This window comes from Schistocerca nitens, chromosome 4 (genome assembly GCF_023898315.1).
Source record: "Schistocerca nitens isolate TAMUIC-IGC-003100 chromosome 4, iqSchNite1.1, whole genome shotgun sequence".
NCBI lineage: Eukaryota > Metazoa > Arthropoda > Insecta > Orthoptera > Acrididae > Schistocerca > Schistocerca nitens.
Genome location: NC_064617.1, coordinates 275,244,163 through 275,270,004, shown reverse-complemented (window position 1 = coordinate 275,270,004; position 25,842 = coordinate 275,244,163). Strand labels below are relative to the sequence as shown.

At 44.9% G+C, this 25,842-nt stretch overlaps 1 protein-coding gene across 1 annotated transcript in view; it reads left to right on the top strand.

Moving 5' to 3' along the window:
• The window catches only part of LOC126253012 (phospholipid phosphatase 1-like), an 889,365-nt gene that overhangs the window by 537,914 nt on the left and 325,609 nt on the right, over nt 1-25,842 (top strand). Inside the window, exon 2 of the mRNA XM_049954065.1 lies at nt 7,720-7,834. Within this exon, the coding sequence (XP_049810022.1) occupies nt 7,720-7,834 (115 nt within the window). The remainder of the gene's footprint in view (nt 1-7,719; nt 7,835-25,842) is intronic.

Genomic DNA, 25,842 nt, shown 5'->3' with positions numbered 1-25,842 from the left:
AACACATAGGTCTTGTAAGAAGTAATTACAAGGAGCAAACATGATGCATAACCTAATGTTTGGCACTGTACTCTGGGTGTCTTAACCTAATGTTTGGGCTATAGTCGGCACTTAACCTATTGTTCTGTTAAGTGGTTTTCCATGTCACCTCCATTTCCTTAAAATATTCTACCACCATTGATACCAAATTAAGTAATTAGTTATGTCCTCTCACCATTTTCTGGTACACTTTTCGAATTTCACATGCTTTTGAACGCCATTTCTGGCGCATTCTTCTTTGCCACACACCCCCTTAAACTTTTGTACTGCGTTTTACATAAAAATTATGCAGATTAACCTAGTATTCTGCACTTAACCTGCTGTTCTGCTCCATGTCAAACAATTATGATCTGATGACATGGCGCAATGTCATCCGTAAAAATCCATCAATGTCATCCGTAAAAATCCATTATTATTCGGGAACATGAAGTCCAAGAAAGGCTGCAAATGGTCTCCAAGTAGCCGAACATCCAGAGGCCCTAGACTATTCTACGTAAACACAGCCCACACCATTATGGAGCCACCACCATCTTGCACAGTGCCTTGTCGACAATTTGAGTCCGTGGCTTAGTGGGGCCTGAGCCACACTCTAAACCTGCCATCAGCTCTTACCGACTGAAATCGGGACTCATCTGACCAAGTGACAATTTTCCGGTCGTCTAGGGTAAGACTGATATGGAGTCCAGAGAGTCGGTCTAGGCGATGTCATGCCATTAGCAAAGGCACTCGCGTCGGTCGTCTGCTGCCGTAGCCCGTTAACGTCAAATTTCGTCTCACTTTCCTAACGGATCGGTTCGTCGTACGTCTCACTCTGGTTTCTCCGATTATTTCATGCAGTGTTGCTCGTCTGTTAGCACTGATACCTCTACGTAAACGCCGTTGTTCTCGGTCGTTGAGTGAAGGCTACCAGCCACTGCGTTGTCCGTGGTGAGTGGCAATGCCTGAAGTTTGATATTCGCGGCACACTCTTGACACTGTGGATCGCAGAATATAGAATTCCCTAACAATTTCCGAAATGGAATGTTCCATGGGTCCAGCTCCAGCTACCATTCCGTGCACAAATTCTGTTAGTTGCCATCGTGCGGCCATGATCATGTCGGAAACCTTTCCATACGAATCATCTGAGACAAATGACAGCTCCGCCAATTTATTGCTCTTCTATAGGCCTACCTTGTGTACGCGATACTACCGTCGTCTGTGTATGTTCGCTTTCAAGTGTTTGAAGAAAATTGTAGTCAAATGTAATTGTTATGCAGAAATATTCATACAACTTATACGCACGAACTTTAATCAGCTCTTCGAAGTTAGCGACAATAGAAAAAAAGTTTGAAGAAATCCACAAACACGTTTTCCGACCAAAAAAAGAAAAAAAGAAAATAGTTTTGTGACTAGCTTAAGTGAAATGCACATACCTATAGCTTCCACCATTAACAGCAGAGCTATGCAAGGAAACACTGCAGGAGAGTGTAATGTAGTTATTTAAGAATAAAAAGCTAGATCGCACTATTGTCACAAAGTAATATAACAGTCACAATGTTGCCTAGTTTTACGGTAAATAAAATTTCCTCTCAGACATATTCCAGCAAAATTAACAACCGCGTCCCTGCTTTACCAATAGTTGGTTCAAATGGTTCAAATGGCTCTGAGCGCTATGGGACTCAACTTCTGAGGTCATCAGTCCCCTAGAACTTAGAACTACGTAAACCTAACTAACCTAAGGACATCACACACATCCATGCCGAGGCAGGATTCGAACCTGCGACCGTAGCGGTCGCGCGGTTCCAGACTGTAGCGCCTAGAACCGCTCGGCTACCCCGGCCGGCCCAATAGTTGGAAAAATGAAGTATTCAAAGCCGTCAGTGGAGTTTTTGAAAAGTGAAATTGTATCATTGAAGTGCTTTGGACCAAAAGAGAAATATGAATTAGAATGCGATCTAGGAAAACCTAGTACGCAGGAAAAAGTTGTAGAACACAGGAACTGTAAATAAAAGTTTATTCCGTGATGAAGTCACAAACTTTCAGGGATGATGGAGAAAGGTAAATGTACCAATAAGCCGTGCCGAAAGGAAAAAGAGGAAATCATTCTGATACCGCTGACAATGGAATACGATTGTTGATAAAATTGTAATGTAGACAATGCCGACGAGGACTTAAGTGTAGATGTTGGGATAATAACTCAACTAATCCAATACAGATGACGTGCTGTGTACTGACATGAACAACCCTGGTGTACAATGTCTGTACTATAGTAGACTGCAGTCTGTGTTTACAAGTTGAAGTACTAACGTCGATCAGCCCTAACCAAGTGAAGTTGTACCAGGTGACGGAACTACCAGGCATTTTTTTTTCGTGTATGGTCAAGCACGTGGAACCAGCAGACGAGCGAAAAGGTTGTAGGGGCCAAATATCCGCGTAGACGACATCCGCTTCACACCATATTTCCATGACGGTATCACAGTTCAGCGTCCGAGGAGGACGATAAACTACACAGACCCCCGACGCAGCAGATGCAGTGCTTGCACGAGTGAACGAGGTACCTGCAGTGAACACTCAGTCAGTTGCAGGCGAAATGAATTTCTCGTAGAGTACTGTGTGACAACCCTACCATCCACAGAAAATGCGTGCTTTGACTCCTGCTCACTTCCGACCTCGTGTCGTATTCAGCCAATGGTTCTTCCAGCTCCGAACAATCGATTCCCACTTTCCTGCGTATGTATTTTTCACGGATGAAGCATGTTTCACCAGAGACGGAATGATAAATAGTCGCAACAGTCATGTTTGGACCGATGATAAGCCCCACGCTACAGTTATGAGGAACCATCAACACAGATTATCAGTCAACGTGTGGGCAGGATAGTCATTGCTTACGTACCAGGCCTGTTTCCTCGTCCTGCCCGCTTAAACGTACTAGTGTATACAGCGTTTATCAGAGATATACTACTCGGGTTACTGGAACATATCCCTCTTGTTATTAGTCAACGGCTGTGGTTCCAACACGATGGAGCGCCACGTCACTTTGGACTAAGAGTTATTTAGCACCTGGATCAGACTTCCTGAAAAGTTGATATGCAAAGAAGGTCCTGTTTCGTGGCCAGCACATTCACCAGATCTCACCTCACTTGATTTAGTCTCGTATGGACATGAAAAGTCTTCTGTACGAGATGCCTGTCGAGACTGAAGAGAATCCCCTGGCAAGAATTCTCGCTGCCTGCGTCACTATTCAAACGACACCGGAGATATTAGAACGGATACGACAGAACTTTGTGCGACGATGCTCGGCCTGCATTGACGCTGAAGGACGCCATTTTGAACAACTACTGTAAATATAGCAGCTTGCGAAACTTGTGCATGTAATCGGAATTCATCATTACTGTACCATAGACTAAGAATTTTCGGTCTCTCTGTATCAAGTTACTACTCCATCAGCAAGGAAAATTATCTGAAAATATTGCTGCGTATTCGTAGGGATTACGGTTCGGAAGGTGGGGATACTTAATTTGAGCGCAGCGCGAGGCTAAGGTGAAACATGAATACATTTTCGCTTATGCCTTTCGACTCTGCCGTTCCCAGACTGGGGTCCCTTACCTCAAATTGATAAATTTACTCTTCTCCATCTTAAAATGGCTCAAATGGCTCTGAGCACTATGGGACTCAACTGCTGAGGTCATTAGTCCCCTAGAACTTAGAACTAGTTAAACCTAACTAACCTAAGGACATCACAAACATCCATGCCCGAGGCAGGATTCGAACCTGCGACCGTAGTGGTCTCGCGGTTCCAGACTGCAGCGCCTTTAACCGCACGGCCACTTCGGCCGGCCTTCTCCATCATTTCTCAAAGTTTGTAACGTTATCACGGAATCACCCTGTGTGGAACAAGCCATTAAACATTTACTGACTCAAAGGCATGGAAACACGACGGGAAGGTAGTCGTAAAGGAAGGCTACAACAGAAGTACAGCAGAACTGCTGCGAACTCATTCCTCCCATTCCCACCACGTCTCAGCTCCCTAACTTTTTCCATTGGTTGCTGTCCTATGACGCTTTTTACAGGCGACGCAGCTGTAAACAGGAAAGTGATATTTTTAGGAAACTGTTACCAAATGTAGGGAATTAAAGATGGTCAGCAACCAGAGCACAAATTGACAACTGACACTAAACAGAAATAAGTATCGTGTTACGTGTGTAAATGCACGAAATGATCCGTTGTCATTCAGTACGCTTTATAGGAACAGTCATTGGAATCATTCACAGCCGTCAGGTACCTAGGAGTACCTGTCCAGAGCTATCTAAAGTGGAATTGCAACAAAAAATTTATCCATGGAAAAGGAATGAGTTTTATTGGAAAAGTTCTAAGGAATTACAAGTCACAGACAAAAAAAGTCTCTTACAAAACCTAGTTCGACCTATTTTCGAGTAACTTTCGTCAATAAGGAGCCCTTACCAAATAGGATCAATGAAATAGATGGAACGGACTAAAAAACGAGCTTTAAGATTATTCAAGTGTTGGTGTAGTCAACGTAAAAGTCACAAATGTTCACAAACTGGAATAGGTGACGCTATAAAGAAGACGCCGGGCAGCACATACGATTGGTATGTGTTCAGAGCAACGGATGTTGACTTGAGAAGCAATATACGCTGAAGCGTCAAAGAAAGTGGTATAGGCACACGTATTCAAATACAGAGGTATGTAAACAGGCAGAATATGGTGCTGTGGTCGGCAACGCAAATATAAGACAAGTGCCTGGCGCAATTGCTAGATCGGGTACTGCTGCTACAATGGCAGGTTATCAAGATTTAAGTGAGACTGAACGTTGTGTTATTGACGGCGCACCAGCGATGGGACACAACAGCATCTCCGAGGTAGCAATGAAGTGGAGATTTTCTTGTACGACCATTTCACGGGTGTACCATGTATATCAGGAATCCGGTGAAACATCAAATCTCCGACATCGCTGCGGCCGGAAAAAGATCCTGCAAGAACGGGACCAACGAAGGCTGAAGAGAAGCCTTGAACGTGACAGAAGTGCTACACTTCCGCAAATTGCTGCAGATTTCAGTGTTGGGCCATCAACAAGTGTCAGCGTGCCAACCATTCAACGAAACATCACTGATATGGGCTTTCGAAGCCGAAGGCCCACTCGCGAACACTTGATGACTACACAACACAAAGCATTACGGCCTGCCTGGGCCCGTCAACACAGATACTGAATTGCTGATGACTGGAAACATGTTGCTAGGTCGGACGAGTCTCGTTTCTAATTATATCGAGCAGATGGACGTGTACGGGTAAACACAACCTCATGAATCCATGGACCCTGCATGTCAGCAGGGAACTGTTCAAGCCGGTGGAGGCTCTGTAGTGGTGTGGGACGTGTGCGGTTAGAGTGATAAGGGACCCCTGACGGTCTAGATACGACTCTGACAGGTGACACGTACGTAATAATCCTGTCTTACCATCTGTATCTATTCATGTCCATTGTGCATTCCGACGGATTTGGGCAATTCCAGCCGGACAATGCGACATCCAACACGTCCAGAATTGCTACAGAGTGGTTCCAGGAACACTCTTCTGAGTTTAGACACTTCCGCTGGCCAGCAAACTCCCCAGACATAAACATTATTGAGCATATCTGGGATGCCTTGCAACGTGCTCTTCAGAAGCCATGTCCACCCTCTCGTACTCTTACGGATTTATGGACAGCCCTGCATGATTCATGATGTCAGTTCCTTCCAGCACTACTTCAGACATTGAGTCCATGCCACGTCGTGTTGCAGTACATCTGCGTGCTCGTGGGGTCCCTACACTATATTAGGCAGGTTGTAAGTAGGCTGTTTAGGTTTTTATGCTAGCAACGCCACGTAGCGCTCTATATGAAAATCACTGGCTGTGATGTGTGCAGTCTGTCGCTGGTTTCCATTGTTGGAATTTGCTACTGCAGTGTTTGGCAGTTGGATGTTAACAGCGCGTAGCGTTGCGCAGTTGGAGGTGAGCCGCCAGCTGTGGTGGATGTGGTGAGAGAGAGATGGCGGAGTTTTGAGAGCGGATGATCTGGACGTGTGTCCATCAGAGACAGTAAATTTGTAAGACTGGATGTCATGAACTGATATATATATTAAGACTTTTCAAAACTATTAAGGTAAATACATTGTTTGTTCTGTATCAAAATCTTTCATTTGCTAACTATGGCCATCAGTAATTAGTGCCTTCAGTTGTTAGAATCTGTTATTTAGCTGGCAGTATTGGCGCTCGCTGTATTGCAGTAGTTCGAGTAACGAAGATTTTTGTGAGGTAAGTGATTCATTAAAGGTATAGGTTATTGTTAGTCAGGCCCATTCTTTTGTAGGGATTATTGGAAGTCAGATTGCGTTGCGCTAAAAATGTTGTGTGTCAGTTTAGTAATGATCAGAATAAGTAAAGTGAGAAATGTCTGGGTACGTTCAGTTCTGCTCTGCTGTTTGAAAATCAAATAACGTAATGGGTTTATCAGCACAGTCATTTATAAGTTTTTCTAAGGGGATGTTTCAAGATGCACAAGTTTCTTGGGCTATTCAGTGTATAGGACAGGTGTCATTGGTCAAAGCTGATGTTTTCTTCTTTTCCCTATCGTTCATCTCGTCTTGTATGGGGTCCGTCTCTTCACGATTTGGTAAATTTCATTTTATTATTTAAGTTTGTGGCCGGATGCTCTTTCTGAGGCCAATGGATTGGGGGGAGGGGGTGGGGGGTGCAGGGAAGATTCATGTGCATCTATCTGTGGCTCGTGTACTTCGTTCTGAGTGAATGTAAACCTTCCCGACGGATACTGCTGATAAAATTTTCTCAGACTTCCAACGGAGTGGCTGCCTTAGTATTCCGCGACGTTTCGATTCCACTCACCTTCGTGAGAAGAAAATGATTAGAGTGGCACTCATGGAAACGGCGCATTTTAACTGTTTGTGTGTCGTATTCTCTTAGGTGGATTTTTAGTTACTAGCCCAGCATCATACACGGGTTGGCCTGTGTACCAACCAACGATAGCTAATCCACCGCACGGATGATTCGATGACGGTCAGACCCACCTCCTTGTCTCGCAAGCTAGTGCGCTGCGAGCTTCGCTATACGAGCAGGTCACTGATTAGAGCTGAGACACTGTATCGTATTCTTCGCTACTTCTATTCTACGCCCAAGTATCAAATAGAAAGGCCTGCACCAGGCGGTCAGACAACCCCAAAACCCCAAATAACGCCTACCGGTCAACAAGGCCAAAGCCGGCCTTTGTGGCCGAGCGGTTCTAGGCGTTTCAGTCCGGAACCGCGCTGTTGCTACGGTCGCAGGTTCGAATCCTGCCTCGGGCATGGATGTGTGTGATGTCCTTAGGTTAGTTAGGTTTAAGTAGTTCTAAGTCCAAGGGACTGATGACCTCAGATGTTAAGTCCCATAGTGCTCAGGGCCATTTGAACCATTTGAACAAGGCCATACGGTAATTTCATTTTAAACTACTTACGTCGTACGAATAGCTTTCATCCGAACTTGGGGTACTTGTGGACGAGTGCCAGCGATGGCCACGGCAGCGGCGTCGGAGGCGGCGCGGCCTGTGGCGGCGGCGGCGGCCACTGGGGGCGGAGGGCGCTAGCGGAGGGGGCGGCGCAGCCAGCGGGGTCCGCGCACGCGCAGTGAGTGACGGCGCGCTTGTGTCCGCAGGGCCGGTGCAGCAGCCGCCGCTCGCTCGAGTCCGCCGCAGCAGGCGACAGCGCACGCATGGCGGCGCGCAGACCCGCCTGGAAGTACATGCTCGACTTCTCCATCTTCGCCGTCGGTGAGTACCGCTGCCCCGCTACGGCGCGGCCTGTCGCGCGATTTCCGCTACCGGTGCGTGTGGACGTGCCACCGGGTTCCGGCAGCATATTGTTTACAAGACTTGACGACCGCAGTTTTGCTGTCATCCCCATAAGTTGTTTTTTTTCGTCCCTCGACTTCTGTCGTTTTGCCTACGGTCATTTCAAGTGCGTAATAGGAAACACTGTTCTATTATGGATGTTCCTTCGAGCTGTCGATATATCTCGTAATGTTTCTTACCGAGTTGTTTACTATTCGTTTAAAAGACGAGGAAATGCAGTCAAATCTCGTGGAAAAGATGTTACGTTAGCTTTATTAAAAGTGTTTGGACATTATCGCATACCGCTGTTAATAATTACGACGCACGGACATCTACTGCCAAGTAAGTTGCCAGCTGTGATAACGTCGTGCGCAGTGTCAAACGTACAAAATGACGTGAAAGCAACTGTTCTGCACTTCTGTGATCCATCCGTGTATCGTGCTTCCTGAATAGCTTTCGTTAAAGTCTATCAATAATTTAATAACTGTATGTATCTGCTGTAAACCCATAATGCAACTATATCGCGATGTCACTATGGAGATTATGACGCACCAGCTGTGTATATCGCACCGCAGCAAGAAAAGTGACACAATTCCAAAAATGGCAATTTTAGTTTATGTCAACTGAAAAATATATGTGAAGTGCCGAAATGCGGACGGAAAACATAATAAAACATATTGCCAACAACCCTTATTTGAAATTTAAAGGAAGCTTGTACTATTTCAATATAAATTTCACAGAATTAATTCTTCAAGTCGTGTTTTCTCGAGTAGTGCATTGTTGTCACTACTCTTGCCGGAGTGCGCTAGGTAGAACGTGCGGGCACATGCAGTGCATACAGGTAATGACACATTTCGACTACTGGCGCGTTGTAATCTCCAAATTCGCAGTTTTATACATGTTTTGTGCTGTGATGATGTTCACATTTGAAGCTAACTTACGTCAGTCACCTCTGTTTCTGGTAGGAAAAGGTTTCGTTCTTCAAACATCGGTAAGCAACATAACACGCACATTAATATATGTAGCTGTCACTAACAAGGTAAAACATTTCAGTACTCAGTAGTGCCTAAGACCTTATGGAACGTCTTGACAGTTTTAGAATCATGTAGCTCCATACTTAATCTCACGATGTAATGCCATCAAAAACAAATATCATTGTATCATGAATAACGAAAAATCAAACAGAAGTGAGCGAACTCCACAGCAGCGTGCAAGAATACAAGTAATGATTTACATCTCAGGTTTGACAGTACATTAATTTTACAATGTGTGTGTTCCTACGCGGAAGTTCCTCTTTTAGTTATTTTTGTCATTCAGTCACAAGACCAGGAAATTTTTGCAGGACAAACAAAAGGAAAAATTTTGTTGGTTGTGTTATATTTATTTCACATCTCACATAGTTATACAGGTACGTTCTACTGACAGGAAAAACCTTAAATCCTTTAACAGCTCGTACGTGGTATTTACAGCACGAGTAGCAGAAGATATGTGAAATATTAAGTCGCATATATTGACCGTTTATCGTAATTCATTCATGACACAATTATGAAGGTACACAAACAAACAATGAAGCGGTGCTGTAGCGGGCGTTCCCAGATAAGCGTGTTGCAGACTTGACAACGACAGCAACAGAGAAAATAACGACGGGCACGTTAACATATTTCGTGGTGCTGTTCCGTATCCTGACTTCACAACACAAATTAGTCAAGATAGATTATATTAGTAATTATGTATTATTATTATTATTATTATTACTACTACTACTACTACTAGTTCTCCAAGTTACAGAAACATTACTACGAGATGAAACATTATCGCAGACAGCGACGCACAATGACGGTGTTGCGTACATCTATTATATGCCGGATTGGATGCGAGATGGAACAGCGGATGAGATTGTCTTGCTACTATGCAATTTTAAATATTTGCATGACATTCGTATCAAATGATTTTTGATAAAGGCATTGATAATTCCAACCTTCGGTTCCCCTCTATCGCCTTTCGATGGAACTAAATGGTAAACCGTGACAACAATGGTGTGTAAAACAGCAATTTCAAGACATCCTGGACGTTTTTGAATGTAAGTTAGTCACTGCTGTCAATAATACGCTGTCAGTCGCTTTGTAACAGTTACAACAGTTACTACTACTCAGACAGTTGTGGATACTATAAACATGAAGAAGCATGAAGTTTTCCGCATTCAGTCGGTCTAACTCTTATCACTTGTGACATTACAGTACAAAGAAAGAAGCTACACGACAGGAGGAACATTATCCTTTCCGATCCGCTTGTGGACAATACAGATGTAGTAGTAATAACCGAATAGATGTGAGCTTGACACCCCTTATATACGCAAGGATCTAATCAGATAACGGACGCACTATTTTCCGGACGTTTCTAAAAACGGTCCGTATCTATGTATGAATACGTCATACAATCTTTCATTCGCCATTTCTGTTAGTCTCTGAGAGAATGTTACACATTGATTAAATCCCCGCTTGAATGGTGCAGATGTAGTAAAAATCTTTGGTGCATGTCTAATGAAGGAAAAGGACTACGTTACAGGTACCCTCTAAGGAGGCCCATCTGTAGCTAAAGAACCGCGCATTTGAATGTTTTTGTTAACATAATATATCGCCTGCGTTGTCTTGTTTTGATCTTGTGGCGAGCGTTGAGAGTATCAACCTGACAAGTAGTCAGTCATCGTAGCTGAGTGTCAGCACGGTAGCCCAGCGTGTTCCGTCAGATGGTTACTGGCCCTCTGTAATAAAAAAACTGAGTGAACGGATCAACGATGAACTTAAACAGTTGTCATGGAACGCCCGCCCCGAACAAATAATAATAATAATGCCGGCGCGGTACCTCGGCCTGTTCGGTCAGAGCGCTGGCTGCTCTCTGTAATACAAAAACTGAATGAAAGGATCAACAACGGATGTCATGTGACGTGCGTTACGACCAAATAACGAACAAACTGCAAAAAAAAAAAAAAATGGACAGCGCGCCGGCTTGTCATGCCGGGGGTCTGGGTTCGATTCCCGGCTGAGATGGAGATTTTCTCCGCTCAGTGACTGTTTTTTTTTGTCGTCTTCATCATCGTCATTTCATCCTTCTCACGCGCAAGTCGCCGAAGTGGCGTCACCTCAAAAGACTTGCAGGCGATCAGGTCTACCCGTCACACGACATTTCATTTCATTTCAATGTGACAAGTTCTAGTTATTCAAGAGAGGAAAGATTTAAGAGAATGGGAGAGGAGTAAGTGAAAATAATGCGAATTTCTTTGCTTCCTCCTTTTGGAAAATCTGTATGTGTAGATACATACCTTAAGCTATTACACATCTTTGCGTAGGGATTCGGAAAGTAAGCTACACATGTTGTCTCACGCTAGGACCCTTGCACAACAAGAATGGCGCATTGTCAGAGAAGAATACACGCTTTGAATTTTTTGCAGACGCAGTTCTGCTGTGGTACGGACAACAGGTGCTTCTCAGTGTGCTAGGGAAATGGCCCGGCAATTGGAAAGTTACACCAACTGTGAAATCGAGTGACAATACAATTCTTGTAGACAAAATGTCTAAATTGCCACAATTTCACAGTGAATGTGTGTGTGATACATGGAGCAGATGCAATGCCGCATCCAGCCATTATGAAAGGCTGGTAACAATTTCACCAAGGCCATACAGAGGTGAGTGGTGCTGACAGGGATGTTCACATCTTCCACCATGCCATTTCAGTCTTTTCGGCAAGCTGAAAGCAATTTTCCAACGATGAGGACGATCGCACAGCGGTTCTCGAATGGCTTCGTGACCAAGGAGCGGATTTCTATCGTCGGGGAAGTGAAAGATTGGTAGAACGCTCCAACCGTTGTTTACAGAGACTTGGTGTTAATGTTCAATAATTGTTTCCTGTATCTGTGTCACTTTGACGAATAGTGCAGCATTCAGTAAGCTTCACTTGGCTTGCCATAATGACGAGTAATTTACTTTTTTAGGTCCCCTCGTATATAGTTACATTTCTGCAGAGAACCTTATCGGGTTTTCATCAGTCTTTAATTGGCGTAATACCTTTACATTTTCAAAACCACCGTGCTGATGAAGATATAGATGCATTAGAGCGACTAAAGATCGGTGGAAAGCCGAAACGCATCTTGACATAAATAAAGCTTATCTAAAGCGGCTGGTTGTTTTATCTCTTCCAGTATTTCAATCCACAATCACGGAGATGAGACACCATGGATAAATTTCTTGGATCTGTTATCCCGTATTACTCTAAAGCTAGGCTGAAATGGCATTCCTTTGTAATTAACGCGATCGACATAAGTCTCCACTTTGCTCGCCGTAAGACTCGTCTGTTCCGTATTATGGTAATTTCTTATGATTTTTAACTATGGACATGAAATAGTGCACACAAGGAAGATATTACCGAGATTTATCGTGTGCGAGATACATACATTTGTCTGACAAACTGGCAGTGTTGTGAGGAAAGAAAAGAAGCAAAATGAGAGTTTAGGCCCTGTCGACAACTAGATCATTAAGGACGGAGCACAAGCTCGAATTAGGGGACGATGCGGAAGGAAATCGAAGATGTCCCTTTCAAAGGAACCATCCCGGCATTTGCCTCTAGCGATATACGGAAATCGCAGAAAACCTAAATCTGTATGGCTTGGTGGGGGGTTTGAATCGCCGTCCTCCCGAATCCTAGCCCACTGTGCTAACCACAGCGACACATCGTTCGGTGACGGAGTTAGGAAGTATGTTTCTTTTTTCTAGTTACTACGAAAACCTATTATGAAGTCGACACACGTACGTCTATGATACAACGTGTGAAACACGTGTTAATAACAAAAACAGACGAACACCGCAGAATTCTGTTTGATTGCACAACAATAAATGTTTCCCGCTGCCCGCCTTCCACCACGTGTACTGCACGGACTACTACCGCTGGCCGTTCTCTTGAGTTACTCCGCACGATGCCCTACATCTACCTCTGCACTGCACGGTCTACCGTTTTATGTGCGGCGGTGGCTACATAATTCACCAGGTTATTTTTTTCCCCCCTTTTCGATAGTTCGCGTCTAATTCTGTAGGCGTGTAGAGTTTTCAGATCTATGCATCTAGTTATAAGACACTTCTGTCTGCTCATTAGAACTTTCAGTACTATTACCCGTTTTTTAGCCGGCCGCGGTGGTCTCGCGGTTCTAGGCGCGCAGTCCGGAACCGTGCGACTACTACGGTCGCAGGTTCGAATCCTGCCTCGGGCATGGATGTTTGTGATGTCCTTAGGTTAGTTAGGTTTAAGTCGTTCTAAGTTCTAGTGGACTAATGACCACAGCAGTTGAGTCCCATAGTGCTCAGAGCCATTTGAACCCGTTTTATAAACAGTGTCCTCTCCGCGCAACCTGACACAAGCTGTGCTTGTATTATGAACTTACACTGACGAAGGTTCTTTCCTCGTTGGAGACCGATGTTTTAGCCGGCCGAAGTGGCCGTGCGGTTAAAGGCGCTGCAGTCTGGAACCGCAAGACCGCTACGGTCGCAGGTTCGAATCCTGCCTCGGGCATGGATGTTTGTGATGTCCTTAGGTTAGTTAGGTTTAAGTCGTTCTAAGTTCTAGGGGACTAATGACCTCAGTAGTTGAGTCCCATAGTGCTCAGAGCCATTTGAACCATTTTTTTTTGAGACCGATGTTTACGGAGAACAACAACGCAACAATGATAGCTACTCAATAAATCTGTTCATTTGTGGTGTAAACAAAGATTCGGTCAAGAAAGTACGAAAATAAACACCTGTATACACTTAAAGCACGCAAGAAGATATGGTGACTGAGTGGGAGCGTCTCTCATCATCCAAAGAAGACACGAAAAGTTCGGTTTCTTCAAGTGGAACGAAAGGTGAACACCAAGGTTAATGAAAAGTGCGATGGCGTGTGAAAAATGTTCATGACTTTTCCCTCACATGACAGCTTAAAATATTCAGAAAAAGTACCTACAATAAAGTTAAAAGTCATAAGAAATTACCATAGTACAGGGCAGACGAGTCTTACGGCGAGGGAAGCGGAGACTGATGTCGATCGCGTTAGTTAGAAAGGAATGCCATTTCAGCCTAGAGTAATATGGGATAACAGATCCAAGAAATTTATCCATGGTGTCTCATCTCCGTGACTGTGGATTGAATTACTGAAAGAAATATAACAACCAGCCGCTTTAGAAAGCCTGTCATATGGATTTCTGAAGATGACGTTAGTAAATTACATATTATACTCATACAAATTCTAATGGCTAATGCCTTGTCGTCGCAACCCCTATGCTCTGTCACTGACTGTCGTTTCAGTTCTATGTAATTGTCACATCCCATCCTCTTTTCGATGTCTTTCAAATACTTCTTCCTAGGCGATCCTCTCCCTATCTTCCCCAGCGCTTTGTCTTCTTTCTGTCTCGAATAAAATGTCCAATAAACTTTATTTTTCTGTTTTCAATTTCCTTTAAAAATCTCCTTCGTCTAGCTCGTTCTTGTCATTTTCCGCCTTATCCCCATTTCAGCAGCTTCAAGTCCGTTTCTTTTAAATTTATACAGAGCTCAACTTTGTTCCAAAGAGCAGTGTGACCCATAGAAACGCTTTTGTAAAACTTTTTCTGACTTCTACACTCCTGGAAATTGAAATAAGAACACCGTGAATTCATTGTCCCAGGAAGGGGAAACTTTATTGACACATTCCTGGGGTCAGATACATCACATGATCACACTGACAGAACCACAGGCACATAGACACAGGCAACAGAGCATGCACAATGTCGGCACTAGTACAGTGTATATCCACCTTTCGCAGCAATGCAGGCTGCTATTCTCCCATGGAGACGATCGTAGAGATGCTGGATGTAGTCCTGTGGAACGGCTTGCCATGCCATTTGCACCTGGCGCCTCAGTTGGACCAGCGTTCGTGCTGGACGTGCAGACCGCGTGAGACGACGCTTCATCCAGTCCCAAACATGCTCAATGGGGGACAGATCCGGAGATCTTGCTGGCCAGGGTAGTTGACTTACACCTTCTAGAGCACGTTGGGTGGCACGGGATACATGCGGACGTGCATTGTCCTGTTGGAACAGCAAGTTCCCTTGCCGGTCTAGGAATGGTAGAACGATGGGTTCGATGACGGTTTGGATGTACCGTGCACTATTCAGTGTCCCCTCGACGATCACCAGTGGTGTACGGCCAGTGTAGGAGATCGCTCCCCACACCATGATGCCGGGTGTTGGCCCTGTGTGCCTCGGTCGTATGCAGTCCTGATTGTGGCGCTCACCTGCACGGCGCCAAACACGCATACGACCATCATTGGCACCAAGGCAGAAGCGACTCTCATCGCTGAAGACGACACGTCTCCATTCGTCCCTCCATTCACGCCTGTCGCGACACCACTGGAGGCGGGCTGCACGATGTTGGGGCGTGAGCGGAAGACGGCCTAACGGTGTGCGGGACCGTAGCCCAGCTTCATGGAGACGGTTGCGAATGGTCCTCGCCGATACCCCAGGAGCAACAGTGTCCCTAATTTGCTGGGAAGTGGCGGTGCGGTCCCCTACGGCACTGCGTAGGATCCTACGGTCTTGGCGTGCATCCGTGCGTCGCTGCGGTCCGGTCCCAGGTCGACGGGCACGTGCACCTTCCGCCGACCACTGGCGACAACATCGATGTACTGTGGAGACCTCACGCCCCCACGTGTTGAGCAATTCGGCGGTACGTCCACCCGGCCTCCCGCATGCCCACTATACGCCCTCGCTCAAAGTCCGTCAACTGCACATACGGTTCACGTCCACGCTGTCGCGGCATGCTACCAGTGTTAAAGACTGCGATGGAGCTCCGTACGCCACGACAAACTGGCTGACACTGACGGCGGCGGTGCACAAATGCTGCGCAGCTAGCGCCATTCGACGGCCAACACCGCGGTTCCTGGTGTGTCCGCTGTGCCGTGCGTGTGATCATTGCTTGTACAGCCCTCTCGCAGTGTCCGGAGCAAGTATGGTGGGTCTGACACACCGGTGTCAATGTGTTCTTTTTTCCATTTCCAGGAGTGTATATTTGTATATTTTGTGGTTAAAATGTTTGTCTTAGTCATTAATCCATGTATTGCTAATTCAACCCTTCTACTCACTTCCATGAAGCATTCATTATTCTCTATGAGTTTACTACCGAGATAACAAAATTGTTTCACCTATCAATTCAGACGTCATCAATTTTTGTTTTGGTTTTAATCCCTTCCATATTTTTTCGCACCTCTATTACTGTAGTTTTCCTGTTGTTCACGTTGAGTTTCCATAGTTTAAAAGTGTGTGTTGGAGCTTGCAGCATTCTATCCATCTGTTTTTCGGAGTCTGCAACTATTACGATATCCCCTACATCCGCATATGTACCCTTCAAGCCACCATATAGTGCATGGCGGAGCCATTAATAGTCATTTCCTTTACTGTTCCACTCGCAGAGCGAGGGAAAAACGACTGTCTGTATCCCTCCGTACGATCCCTAATTTCTCTTATTCTCGGAGTCCTAGCGTGAAATGTACGTCGGCGGCAACATAACCTTTCTGTATCAGCTGCAGATGAGGGTTATCTTAAATTTTTTCAATAGTGTTTCACGAAAAAGGACGTCGTCTTGCCTCCAGGGATTCCCATTTGATTTTACGAAGCATCTCCGTAGTACTCGGGTCATGATCGAACCTAACAAATCTGAATTGCTTCGATGTCTACCATGAGTCCGACCTGGTAGGGATCGCATACACTCGAGCAGTACTCCAGAATGGCCAATCTGATGCAGTGTATCCTTTCACCATTGACTTCTATTCCCTTTGTCTTCTACTTCACGATCTGAAGAGCTTCCTCAATTAACACATTAAGTATTGCGATAGGGGACAGCCTTGTCTAACTCCTTTTGTAAGCGCGGTCTCTTCTTTGTACACATTCGAGGGGCGTGCAAAGTCCGAGAGATGGCACCACCGGCGCGTATTGACGTCATGTTTAATTAGTAGTATCTTTGGAAAGAAAGCACACCAAGTTTCAGCCATATTGGTCTATTTCTTTGTGTTTGGAATTCGTGTGAATCAAGGAAGTCGAGTAATTGTCAAAAAATGGACGAAAAAGAATTTCGTGTGGTGATTAAACATTACTTTATGAAAGGCAAAACGCCTCAGGAGACTAAAGAGAAGCTTGATAAACATTACGGTGACTCTGCACATTCGATTCGAAGAGTTATAATTGGTTTCAAAATTTTCGGAGTGGCCATATGGGCACAAGTGATGCTGAACGTTCTGGACGCCTTGTGGAGGTTACGACTCCAGAAATCACTGATAAAATCCATTATATGGTGGTGGATGACAGAAGAGTTAAGGTGCGTGAGATTGTTAGTCCTGTAGGCATCTCGAATGAACGGGTACATAATATTTTGCATAAAAGGACATGAGAAAACTATCCGCAAGGTGGGTTCAGGGATAGCTCACGCTTGACCAAAAACTGAATCGTGTGAAGTATTGCACAGATAGTTTGCAGCTGTTCAGGAAGAATCCGCAGGACTTTAAGCGTCACTGTGGATGAAACATGGATACATTACTATACTCCTGAGACCAAAGAACAATCTAAATAATGGGTTACCAAGGGAGAATCTGCACCAAAAAGGCGAAGACCATTCCTTCGGCCGGCAAGGTTATGGCTATTGTCTTCTGGGATTCGCAAGGGATAGTCCTCATCGACTCTCTGGAAAATGGTAAAACTATTAGAAGTGCATATTATTCATCCTTATTGGACCGTTTGAAAACCGAGCTGCAAGAAAATCTCCGGCGAATGGACAGCAAAAAAGTCCTTTTCCATCTCGACAATGCAACAGCACACTCTTCAGCAGTTGTGGTCGCAAAATTAATGGAAATAAGATTCCAACTCGTTTCACATCCGCCCTATTCCCCAGACTTGGCTCCCTCGGACTACTATTTGTTCCCCAGATTGAAGAAATGGCTGGCGGGACAAAGATTGCAGCAGCTAATAGCTATTTTGCAGACTTGGACAATTCCTATTATTAGAACAGCGTTGGACGAAGTGTATAAGTCTAAAAGGAGACTCTGTCGAAAAAGTAAAAAAGATTTACCCCAAATACGTAAGTAGTTTTTATTTTTGCACGAATTTTTCAAACGCCCCTCGTAAACAGAAAAAACGTAGGCAGTCGATGTTGAACGTGTCAGACTTACGTTCTTAAAGACATTTATTATCACGCGAATTTGGAAACTACGCATTCTTCAAAAACTATTTGTTTCATGCAACGAAACTTCGCAGCCATCCGACCGTGTTTGCACCGGAGCGTAAAGGCTACAGCAGTTCTTTTACTGACGGCAGCAGTCGTGTCGGTGGAAGCTTTCAGCAGGCTGCTGTCATCGGGAGGAGAGGCTCTTGAGGCAGTGTGCCGGCTGGGGCCTTTGTTTCGTGGCGGGGCGTCGGCAATACGGGAGAGGGCAGCAAAAACAAACCCGCGCGTGGCGCTGCCGCAGCTGTTATCAGTAACAACACAGCGCGGCCGCGGCCAGATGAGCGAAGGCTCGCCCTGCTGGCACGCCGGGCCGAGCGTCTGGAGCAGATCTCTCGCGGCCGGAAGAGCAAACGCGCCCCGTACAAAGGCCACGGCCCAGGCGGGCACCTGCCTACAAACACCGCGCCCCGCGCGCTGACAGCTCGCAGCCGCCGAGCCAGCCTCTCACCGCCAGGTTGCCGGCCTGGCCGGCCTGCAGGAATGCAAATTTACAACTTCAAAACGCCGCACCACTACTGTGGCCTGTGACCACAGCGCACGCGTTTTGTTTACGTGAGTTTAGACGCCTTTAGAGTCTCGCTTATTTATCCGTGTCAACTGACCGCTTTCAATACTGGAGGAATACGCTACTGACCGTAATCTCTGCAACACCAGGAAGGATGGCAAATAGTCATTTTGATATACATGACGCGCCCAAGAAACTCATATAAGCATGCGTATTCAAATACAGAGATATGTAAACAGGCGGAATACGGCGCTGCTGTCGGTAACGCCTATATAAGACAACAAGTGTCGCCGGCCGCGGTGGTCTAGCGGTTCTAGGCGCGCAGTCCGGAACCGCGCGACTGCTACGGTCGCAGGTTCGAATCCTGCCTCGGGCATGGTTGTGTGGACATCTCCTTAGGTTAGTTAGGTTTAAGTAGTTTTAAGTCTTAGAGGACTAATGACCACAGATGTTAAGTCCCATAGTGCTCAGAGCCATTTGAACCAACAAGTGTATGGCGCATTTCATAGATTGGTTATTGCTGCTACAATGGCAGGTTGTTGTTGTTGTTGTTGTGGTGGTCTTCAGTCCTGAGATTGGTATGATGCAGCTCTCCATGCTACTCTATCCTGCGCAAACTTCTTCACCTCGCAGTACTTACTGCAGCCTATATCCTTCTGAATCTGTTTAGTGTATTCATCTCTTGGTCTCCCTCTACGATATTTACCCTCCACGCTGCCCTCCAATACTAAATTGGTGATCCCTTGATGCCTCAGAACATGTCCTACCAACCGATCCCTTCTTCTAGTCAAGTTGTGCCACAAACTCCTCTTCTCCCCAATCCTATTCAATACTTCCTTATTAGTTATGTGATCTACCCATTTAATCTTCGGCATTCTTCTGTAGCACCACATTTCAAAAGCTTCTATTCTCTTCTTGTCCAAACTATTCATCGTCCATGTTTCACTTCCATACATGGCAACACTCCATACAAATACTTTCAGAAACGACTTGCTGACACTTAAATCTATACTCAATGTTAACAAATTTCTCTTCTTCAGAAAGGCTTTCCTTCCCATTGCCAGTCTACACTTTATATCCTCTCTACTTCAACCATCATCAGTTATTTTGCTCCCCAAATAGCAAAACTCCTTTACTACTTTAAGTGTCTAATTTCCTAATCTAATTCCCTCAGCATCACCCGACTTAATTCGACTACATTCCATTATCCTCGTTTTGCTTTTGTTGATGTTCATCTTGTACCTTTCTTTCAAGACACTATCCATTCCGTTCAACTGCTCTTCCAAGTCCTTTGCTGTCTCTGACAGAATTACAATGTCATCGTCGAACCTTAAAGTTTTTATTTCTCCTCCATGGATTTTAATACCTACTCCGAATTTTTCTTTTGTTTCCTTTACTGCTTGCTCAATATACAGATTGAATAACATCGGAGAGAGACTACAACCCTGTCTCGCTCCCTTCCCAACTACTGCTTCCCTTTCATGTCCCTCGACTCTTATAACTGCCATCTGGTTTCTGTACAAATTGTAAATAGCCTTTCGCTCCCTGTAGTTTACCCCTGCCACCTTCAGAATTTGAAAGAGAGTATTCCAGTCAATGGCAGGTTGTCAAGATTTAAATGAGTCTGAACGTGGTGTTATAGTCGGCGCACGAGCGATGGGATACAGCATCTCCGGGGTAGCGATCAAGTCGGAATTTTCCGGTACGACCATTTCACGAGTGTACCGTGAATATCAGGAATCCGTTAAAATATCAAATCCTTGAGATCGCTGCGGCCGGAAAAAGATCCAGCAAGAACGGGACCAACGACGACTAAAGAGAATCGTTCAGCTTGACAGATGTGCAAACGTTCCGCAATTTGCTGCAGATTTCAATGCTGGGTCATCAAGTGTCAGCGTGCGAACCATTCAACGAAATATCATCAATATGGGCTTTCGGGGAAGAAGGCCCACTAGTGTACCATTGATGACTGCACGATACAAAGTTTTAAGTCTCGCCTGGGCACGTCAACATAGACATTGGACTGTTGACGACTGGAAACATGTTGCCTGGTCGGACGAGTCTCGTTTCAAATTGTGTCGAGTGGATGGACGTGTACGAGTATGGAGACAACCTCATGAATTCATGGACCCTGTATGTCACCAGGGGACTTTTCAAGCTGGTGGAGGCTCTGTAATGGTGTGGGACGTGTACAGCTTGAGTGATATATGAGACCCCTGATACGTGTAGATACGACTCTGACAGGTGATACGTACGTAAGCTTCCTGTCTGATCAACTGCATCCATTCATGTCTATTGTCACTCCGACACACTTCCAGAATTGCTACAGAGTGACTCCAGGAACATTCTTCTCAGTTTGAACACTTCCACTGGCCACCAGACTCCCCAGATATGAACCTTACTGACCATATCTGGGATGCCTTGCAACGTGCTGCTCAGGAAAGATCTCCACCCCTCGTACTCCCACGAATTTATGGACAGCCCTGCAGGAGTCATGGTGTCCATTCCCTCCACCACTATTTCAGACATTAGTCGAGTCAATGCCACGTCGTATTGAGGCACTTCTGCGTGCTCTCCGGGGCCCTACACGATATTTGGCACGTGTATCAGTTTCTTTGCTTTTCAGTGTAAAATATATACAGGATAAACCATCTAAAATTTTCACCGCAGATATTGCGGAAATGGAAAGTGTTATTGAGGAGCAGTTTTCACAGAATGGATTGGAAGTCAGGGGTCGTGTTGTTATCCAATCAACAGATTGTAATAACACTTAGAAAGTGTATTTTTGTGCAAACATACACTTTTTTAGATGTAACAATGCCTATTGACATTAACAAACTAAAAGCAGGATAAATTAGAATGTCAGTTGTGTTTGTTGCAGGAGTCTAGTAAGAGTCGTTTACGAGATATCGTATTTTGAAAAGTTTCCGACACTTGTACTATACCTGTGGTAGCTCACACTAAAGAACAACACGAGTGCATACACTAGTTGTCTGGATTCTGGAAGTCCAACGATACAATTGGCCATCACATGTCGTGTTCATAATGACCATCGGAAGCGGCCTTACACGCTTCCAGTGTGATATGGAATAACTACCGCACACGTCCTAGAATTTTAGCGGAGATGTCCAAGCAGGCTGCAATAATATGTTGCTGTATGTCATCGGGTGTAGTTGATATGTCTCTGTAGACGGTGTCTTTCCCATCAACATAAAGTCTCCAGGCGTCAAATTCGGGCAATGAGCCGGCCGAGGTGCAGGTCCTCTGCGTCCAATCCAACGATTTGGAGACAATTCGTGAAGACATGCTGTAGTACTTGGTGCACTACATGCTTGACAGCCATCGTGTTGGTACCACAGGTTCCTCCTAGTCTGCAGAGGAACGTCTCCTAGCAGCCGCGGAAGGTTGTCTGTTAAGAGGCTGCCTTACTTGTGCGCGTTCAGTGCTCCGTCTATGAAAAACAAGCCTGTGGGCTGATGGTTCACTATCACACACCACCCGTTTACGCTCTTTGGACGCTGACGTTTCACCTGAACAAGCCAACGGGGTGCGGTGACGACAAACATCTTAACTGGCATCGAACTGGCATGAAGTATATAGCATACTTAAACGTGTCATCGCTGACTAAAGAAGACTACGCAACGGGCTTTTTATTCGTAAATCGGTTATGCACTGTGTATTGGTTGTTTGTGAAGAGCTTGTATTACCAGCATGTGTGCGCACTCAACAGCTAGAGAATCGTAGGATATCTAGACTGTGGTGTCCTTGTTCCGCGATACTGATGCTGGCATCGGTTGGAATGTCAGGAATGTCGTACGAACATGGAATCGACGGGTATAGGTACAATCTCAGCAGCCCTGCGCGACCTCTGTCCAACTGCATGTTTCGGCTGTTTACTTGTCCATGATTTGTAAATGTGGCCTCATCACTAAACGAAATACCGGATGAATCTGGAGTATCCTGTCTTAATGCCCATGTACAGAATTTAGCAAGATTCTTATAATCACTTCCATGCAGCTCTTGATGGAGAGAGATGTGATAGGTATGGAACCTAAATCGATGGAGAATGCGTAGGGCACTTCCCTGCCTCGTGCCACTTCCTCGTGCAATTGTACGGGAGCTAACGTGCGCGTCAACTGCAACAACAGCAAAAACATTAATTTCCTCCCCTTCTGACGTCACTTGTTTCCTTCTGTTACGTTGTCTAGGTGTTACACTATCACTTCCAGGTAACGGCTGAAAAGGTTGATGAATAATTGCCGAGATGGTTGACTTCTATTGGGATATCTTGCCGCAAACACCGCACAAGTGCGAACTGCGTTCTTCCTACGCTCTCCATACAGCGCCGGCCGAAGTGGCCGTGCGGTTAAGGGGCTCCGGAACGCCCTATACTTGCAATGTTAAAATAACGCCTATAAATTACATCTTTCCTCACAAAGTATTTGAGGTAGGAAGTTGAACTTTTTACAGATTATTTATTGGAATATGGGCTACAACTTAACGCAGGGATTTTACAAAATTTTAGTTCAGTTATTAAAGATGATTTTTTTTCAATTGTAATGAAAATTCACAACATTTTTTTGCAATTTTTTATTTATATATTCAAAAATATACAGTTTTTTGGAAAAAGGCTGTGTTAAATTATGCAGAAGGTACTGTGTAACATTTGATGAAAGTTTGAAACAAAGATGTTTGGAAGATCCTTAGAAAACATGTAATTAGTATGTGAAAATAAAAGTTTTGGGAATCGAGCGACAAAGATTGGATTAACTTTTTAGTGCATTCCAGGTCCATAGGATGGATTATCTTCATCCTCTGCAAACTCCTCCTCCAGCTTCCTCTTGTTCCTCCTCCTGTTTACTCTTGCTTGTATTTCTAGACTCTTTACAGCCCTGTCTGCAGCCCGAAGGCGTTCCTTGTCTAAAGCAAGCATCGCTCGTACCATGTTAGAACCTATCTTCATTCCCATATTTCTAAATACCTTGCACCTTACAATGTTGCCATAATTGAAAGTCGCAACAGCATCATACACACCAAAGTGAAGTGTTTCTATTCCAACAAATACAGTCTTGGGGATTCTCCACCATATAACACTATTTACACTTTCATTGGGGTTTTGAGTTTTTCCGTGAATACACTTTTTCAACAGTTCAGGTGCTGCTAAGTCTCTGAAAATAGGTTTTATACTTTATCTCACATCACTAAAATGTACCTGATGAACACGGACGTTAATAATAACACCATTTGACAGCAGTTTAACAGCGCCACAGTGGGTCACGCCCATGTAGAACACATTTCAAAAAAAATTTAAAAATAGTTGTAGTCTTCGGAATTGAATAAATTATACATCTATTAAAAGGTAATAGTCTGCAGATTCAGAAAACGCAAAAAAGTAAAAATTGAACTTTTCATGATTTTGAGCCTTTCCGGAGCCCCTTAAAGGCGCTGCAGTCAGGAACCGCAAGACCGCTACGGTCGCAGGTTCGAATCCTGCCTCGGGCATGGATGTGTGTGATGTCCTTAGGTTAGTTAGGTTTAAGTAGTTCTAAGTTCTAGGGGACTGATAACCACAGCAGTTGAGTCCCATAGTGCTCAGAGCCATTCGGGCATGGATGTTTGTGATGTCCTTAGGTTAGTTAGGTTTAACTAGTTCTAAGTTCTAGGGGACTAATGACCTCCGAAGTTGAGTCCCATAGTGCTCAGCGCCTTTTGAACCATTTCTCCATACAGCATGAGCATATCTGCTTTTTCTGCATTGGTAAATCCCATCGTCCGCTCACGCCTAGTTGGCTGGACAGTCACACACTGACTAGTAAATCGTGATGCCCTCAAGGGGCACAGAACGACACTGCAAGCAAACATAACAGCAACGTATCTTGCAGTTACGCAGTTTGAATGGCACAAACAAGTGTCAGTGTGGAAACTTTTCAAAATAAGATATCTAATAAAAGACTTGCATTGGATTCCTACAAGAAACACCATTAACATTCTAATTTACCCTACTTTTAGTTTGTCAGTGTCAATATGCATTGTTCATTTTAAAAATCTGTATGTTTGCATAGAAAATACACTTCCTAAGTATTATTGCAATCTGGTTATTGGCTGTTAATACGCGCTCCTGACTGCCAATAGATTCTGTGAAAACCACACATCAATAGCATTTTCCATTTCCGCAACATTTGCGCTGCAACTTTTAGCTGATTATATTCCTTTCTTTCAGTGCAGATGCAAACCATGTGCGGTCTCTTGCGGGAGTCAGGAACTGCGAGTAAGGCTTTCGTAGGCATGTGACGCTACGTCAGTAGCGTGCAACAGGTTGGGAATTTGTGTCGGATGGGACGGGTGCTCGGATGGCCCCGTCTACTAAGGCGACCGTTCGCGATGAGCGGAGATCGAGATTCGAGTCCCGGCCCGGCACAAATTTTTATACCATTGATTCATTTCAATGAAAAAATCGGGCTAATGTCATTGAAACCTTTGAATAAAGAAGTTTTACTTATTTTGCGTCTGTAGTATAGTAGAAAGAATAAAAGATGAAAATTGTGGAGTGATTTCGGAATAAACAAGCGCGCGGGGTAGCCGCGAGGTCTCAGGCGTCTTGTCACGGTTCGCGCGGTACTGTGTAGGGCTAGGGACCGATGGCAGCAGTTTGGTCCCATAGAAGCTTACCACAAATTTCAATTTCCGGAACAAACAGGGCGCGAAATTCAGTACACAGAGCTACCAACTCTCTCAGCAACAGTGCCCTTAACTCGGCTGGAAATCAACTTGAACGGATACGTCATTCCATGCTGCTTCCACTCAGTCAAGGCCTCTTCAGTTGTAACGGCTGGCGCGTGATGGAGTGCCAGTAAAAAGTAAAGTCGTATGGTATCGTTAGCTAGGGGACTCCGAGAGGCAGGTTCAGCTGCCTGAGAAGCTTTTTCCTATTTGCGCATACTGGCACCTCGCCTTCGCGAAGTGTAAGAGTAGATTGTAAAGTATGTCTGACACGGGTAGGTGACTGTAATGCTTGTGTCTCTTCTGTGGTGTCATGTTTACATCGTATGATGATAGAAGGGAGAGCACGAAACCTGGTGCCAGCCCATACCTTACTCCCCTCGAGTAACACCGAAGGGGATCGCCGAGCTTAATGTCCCCATCCGACGGACGGGTCGTCATTATCAGTCACA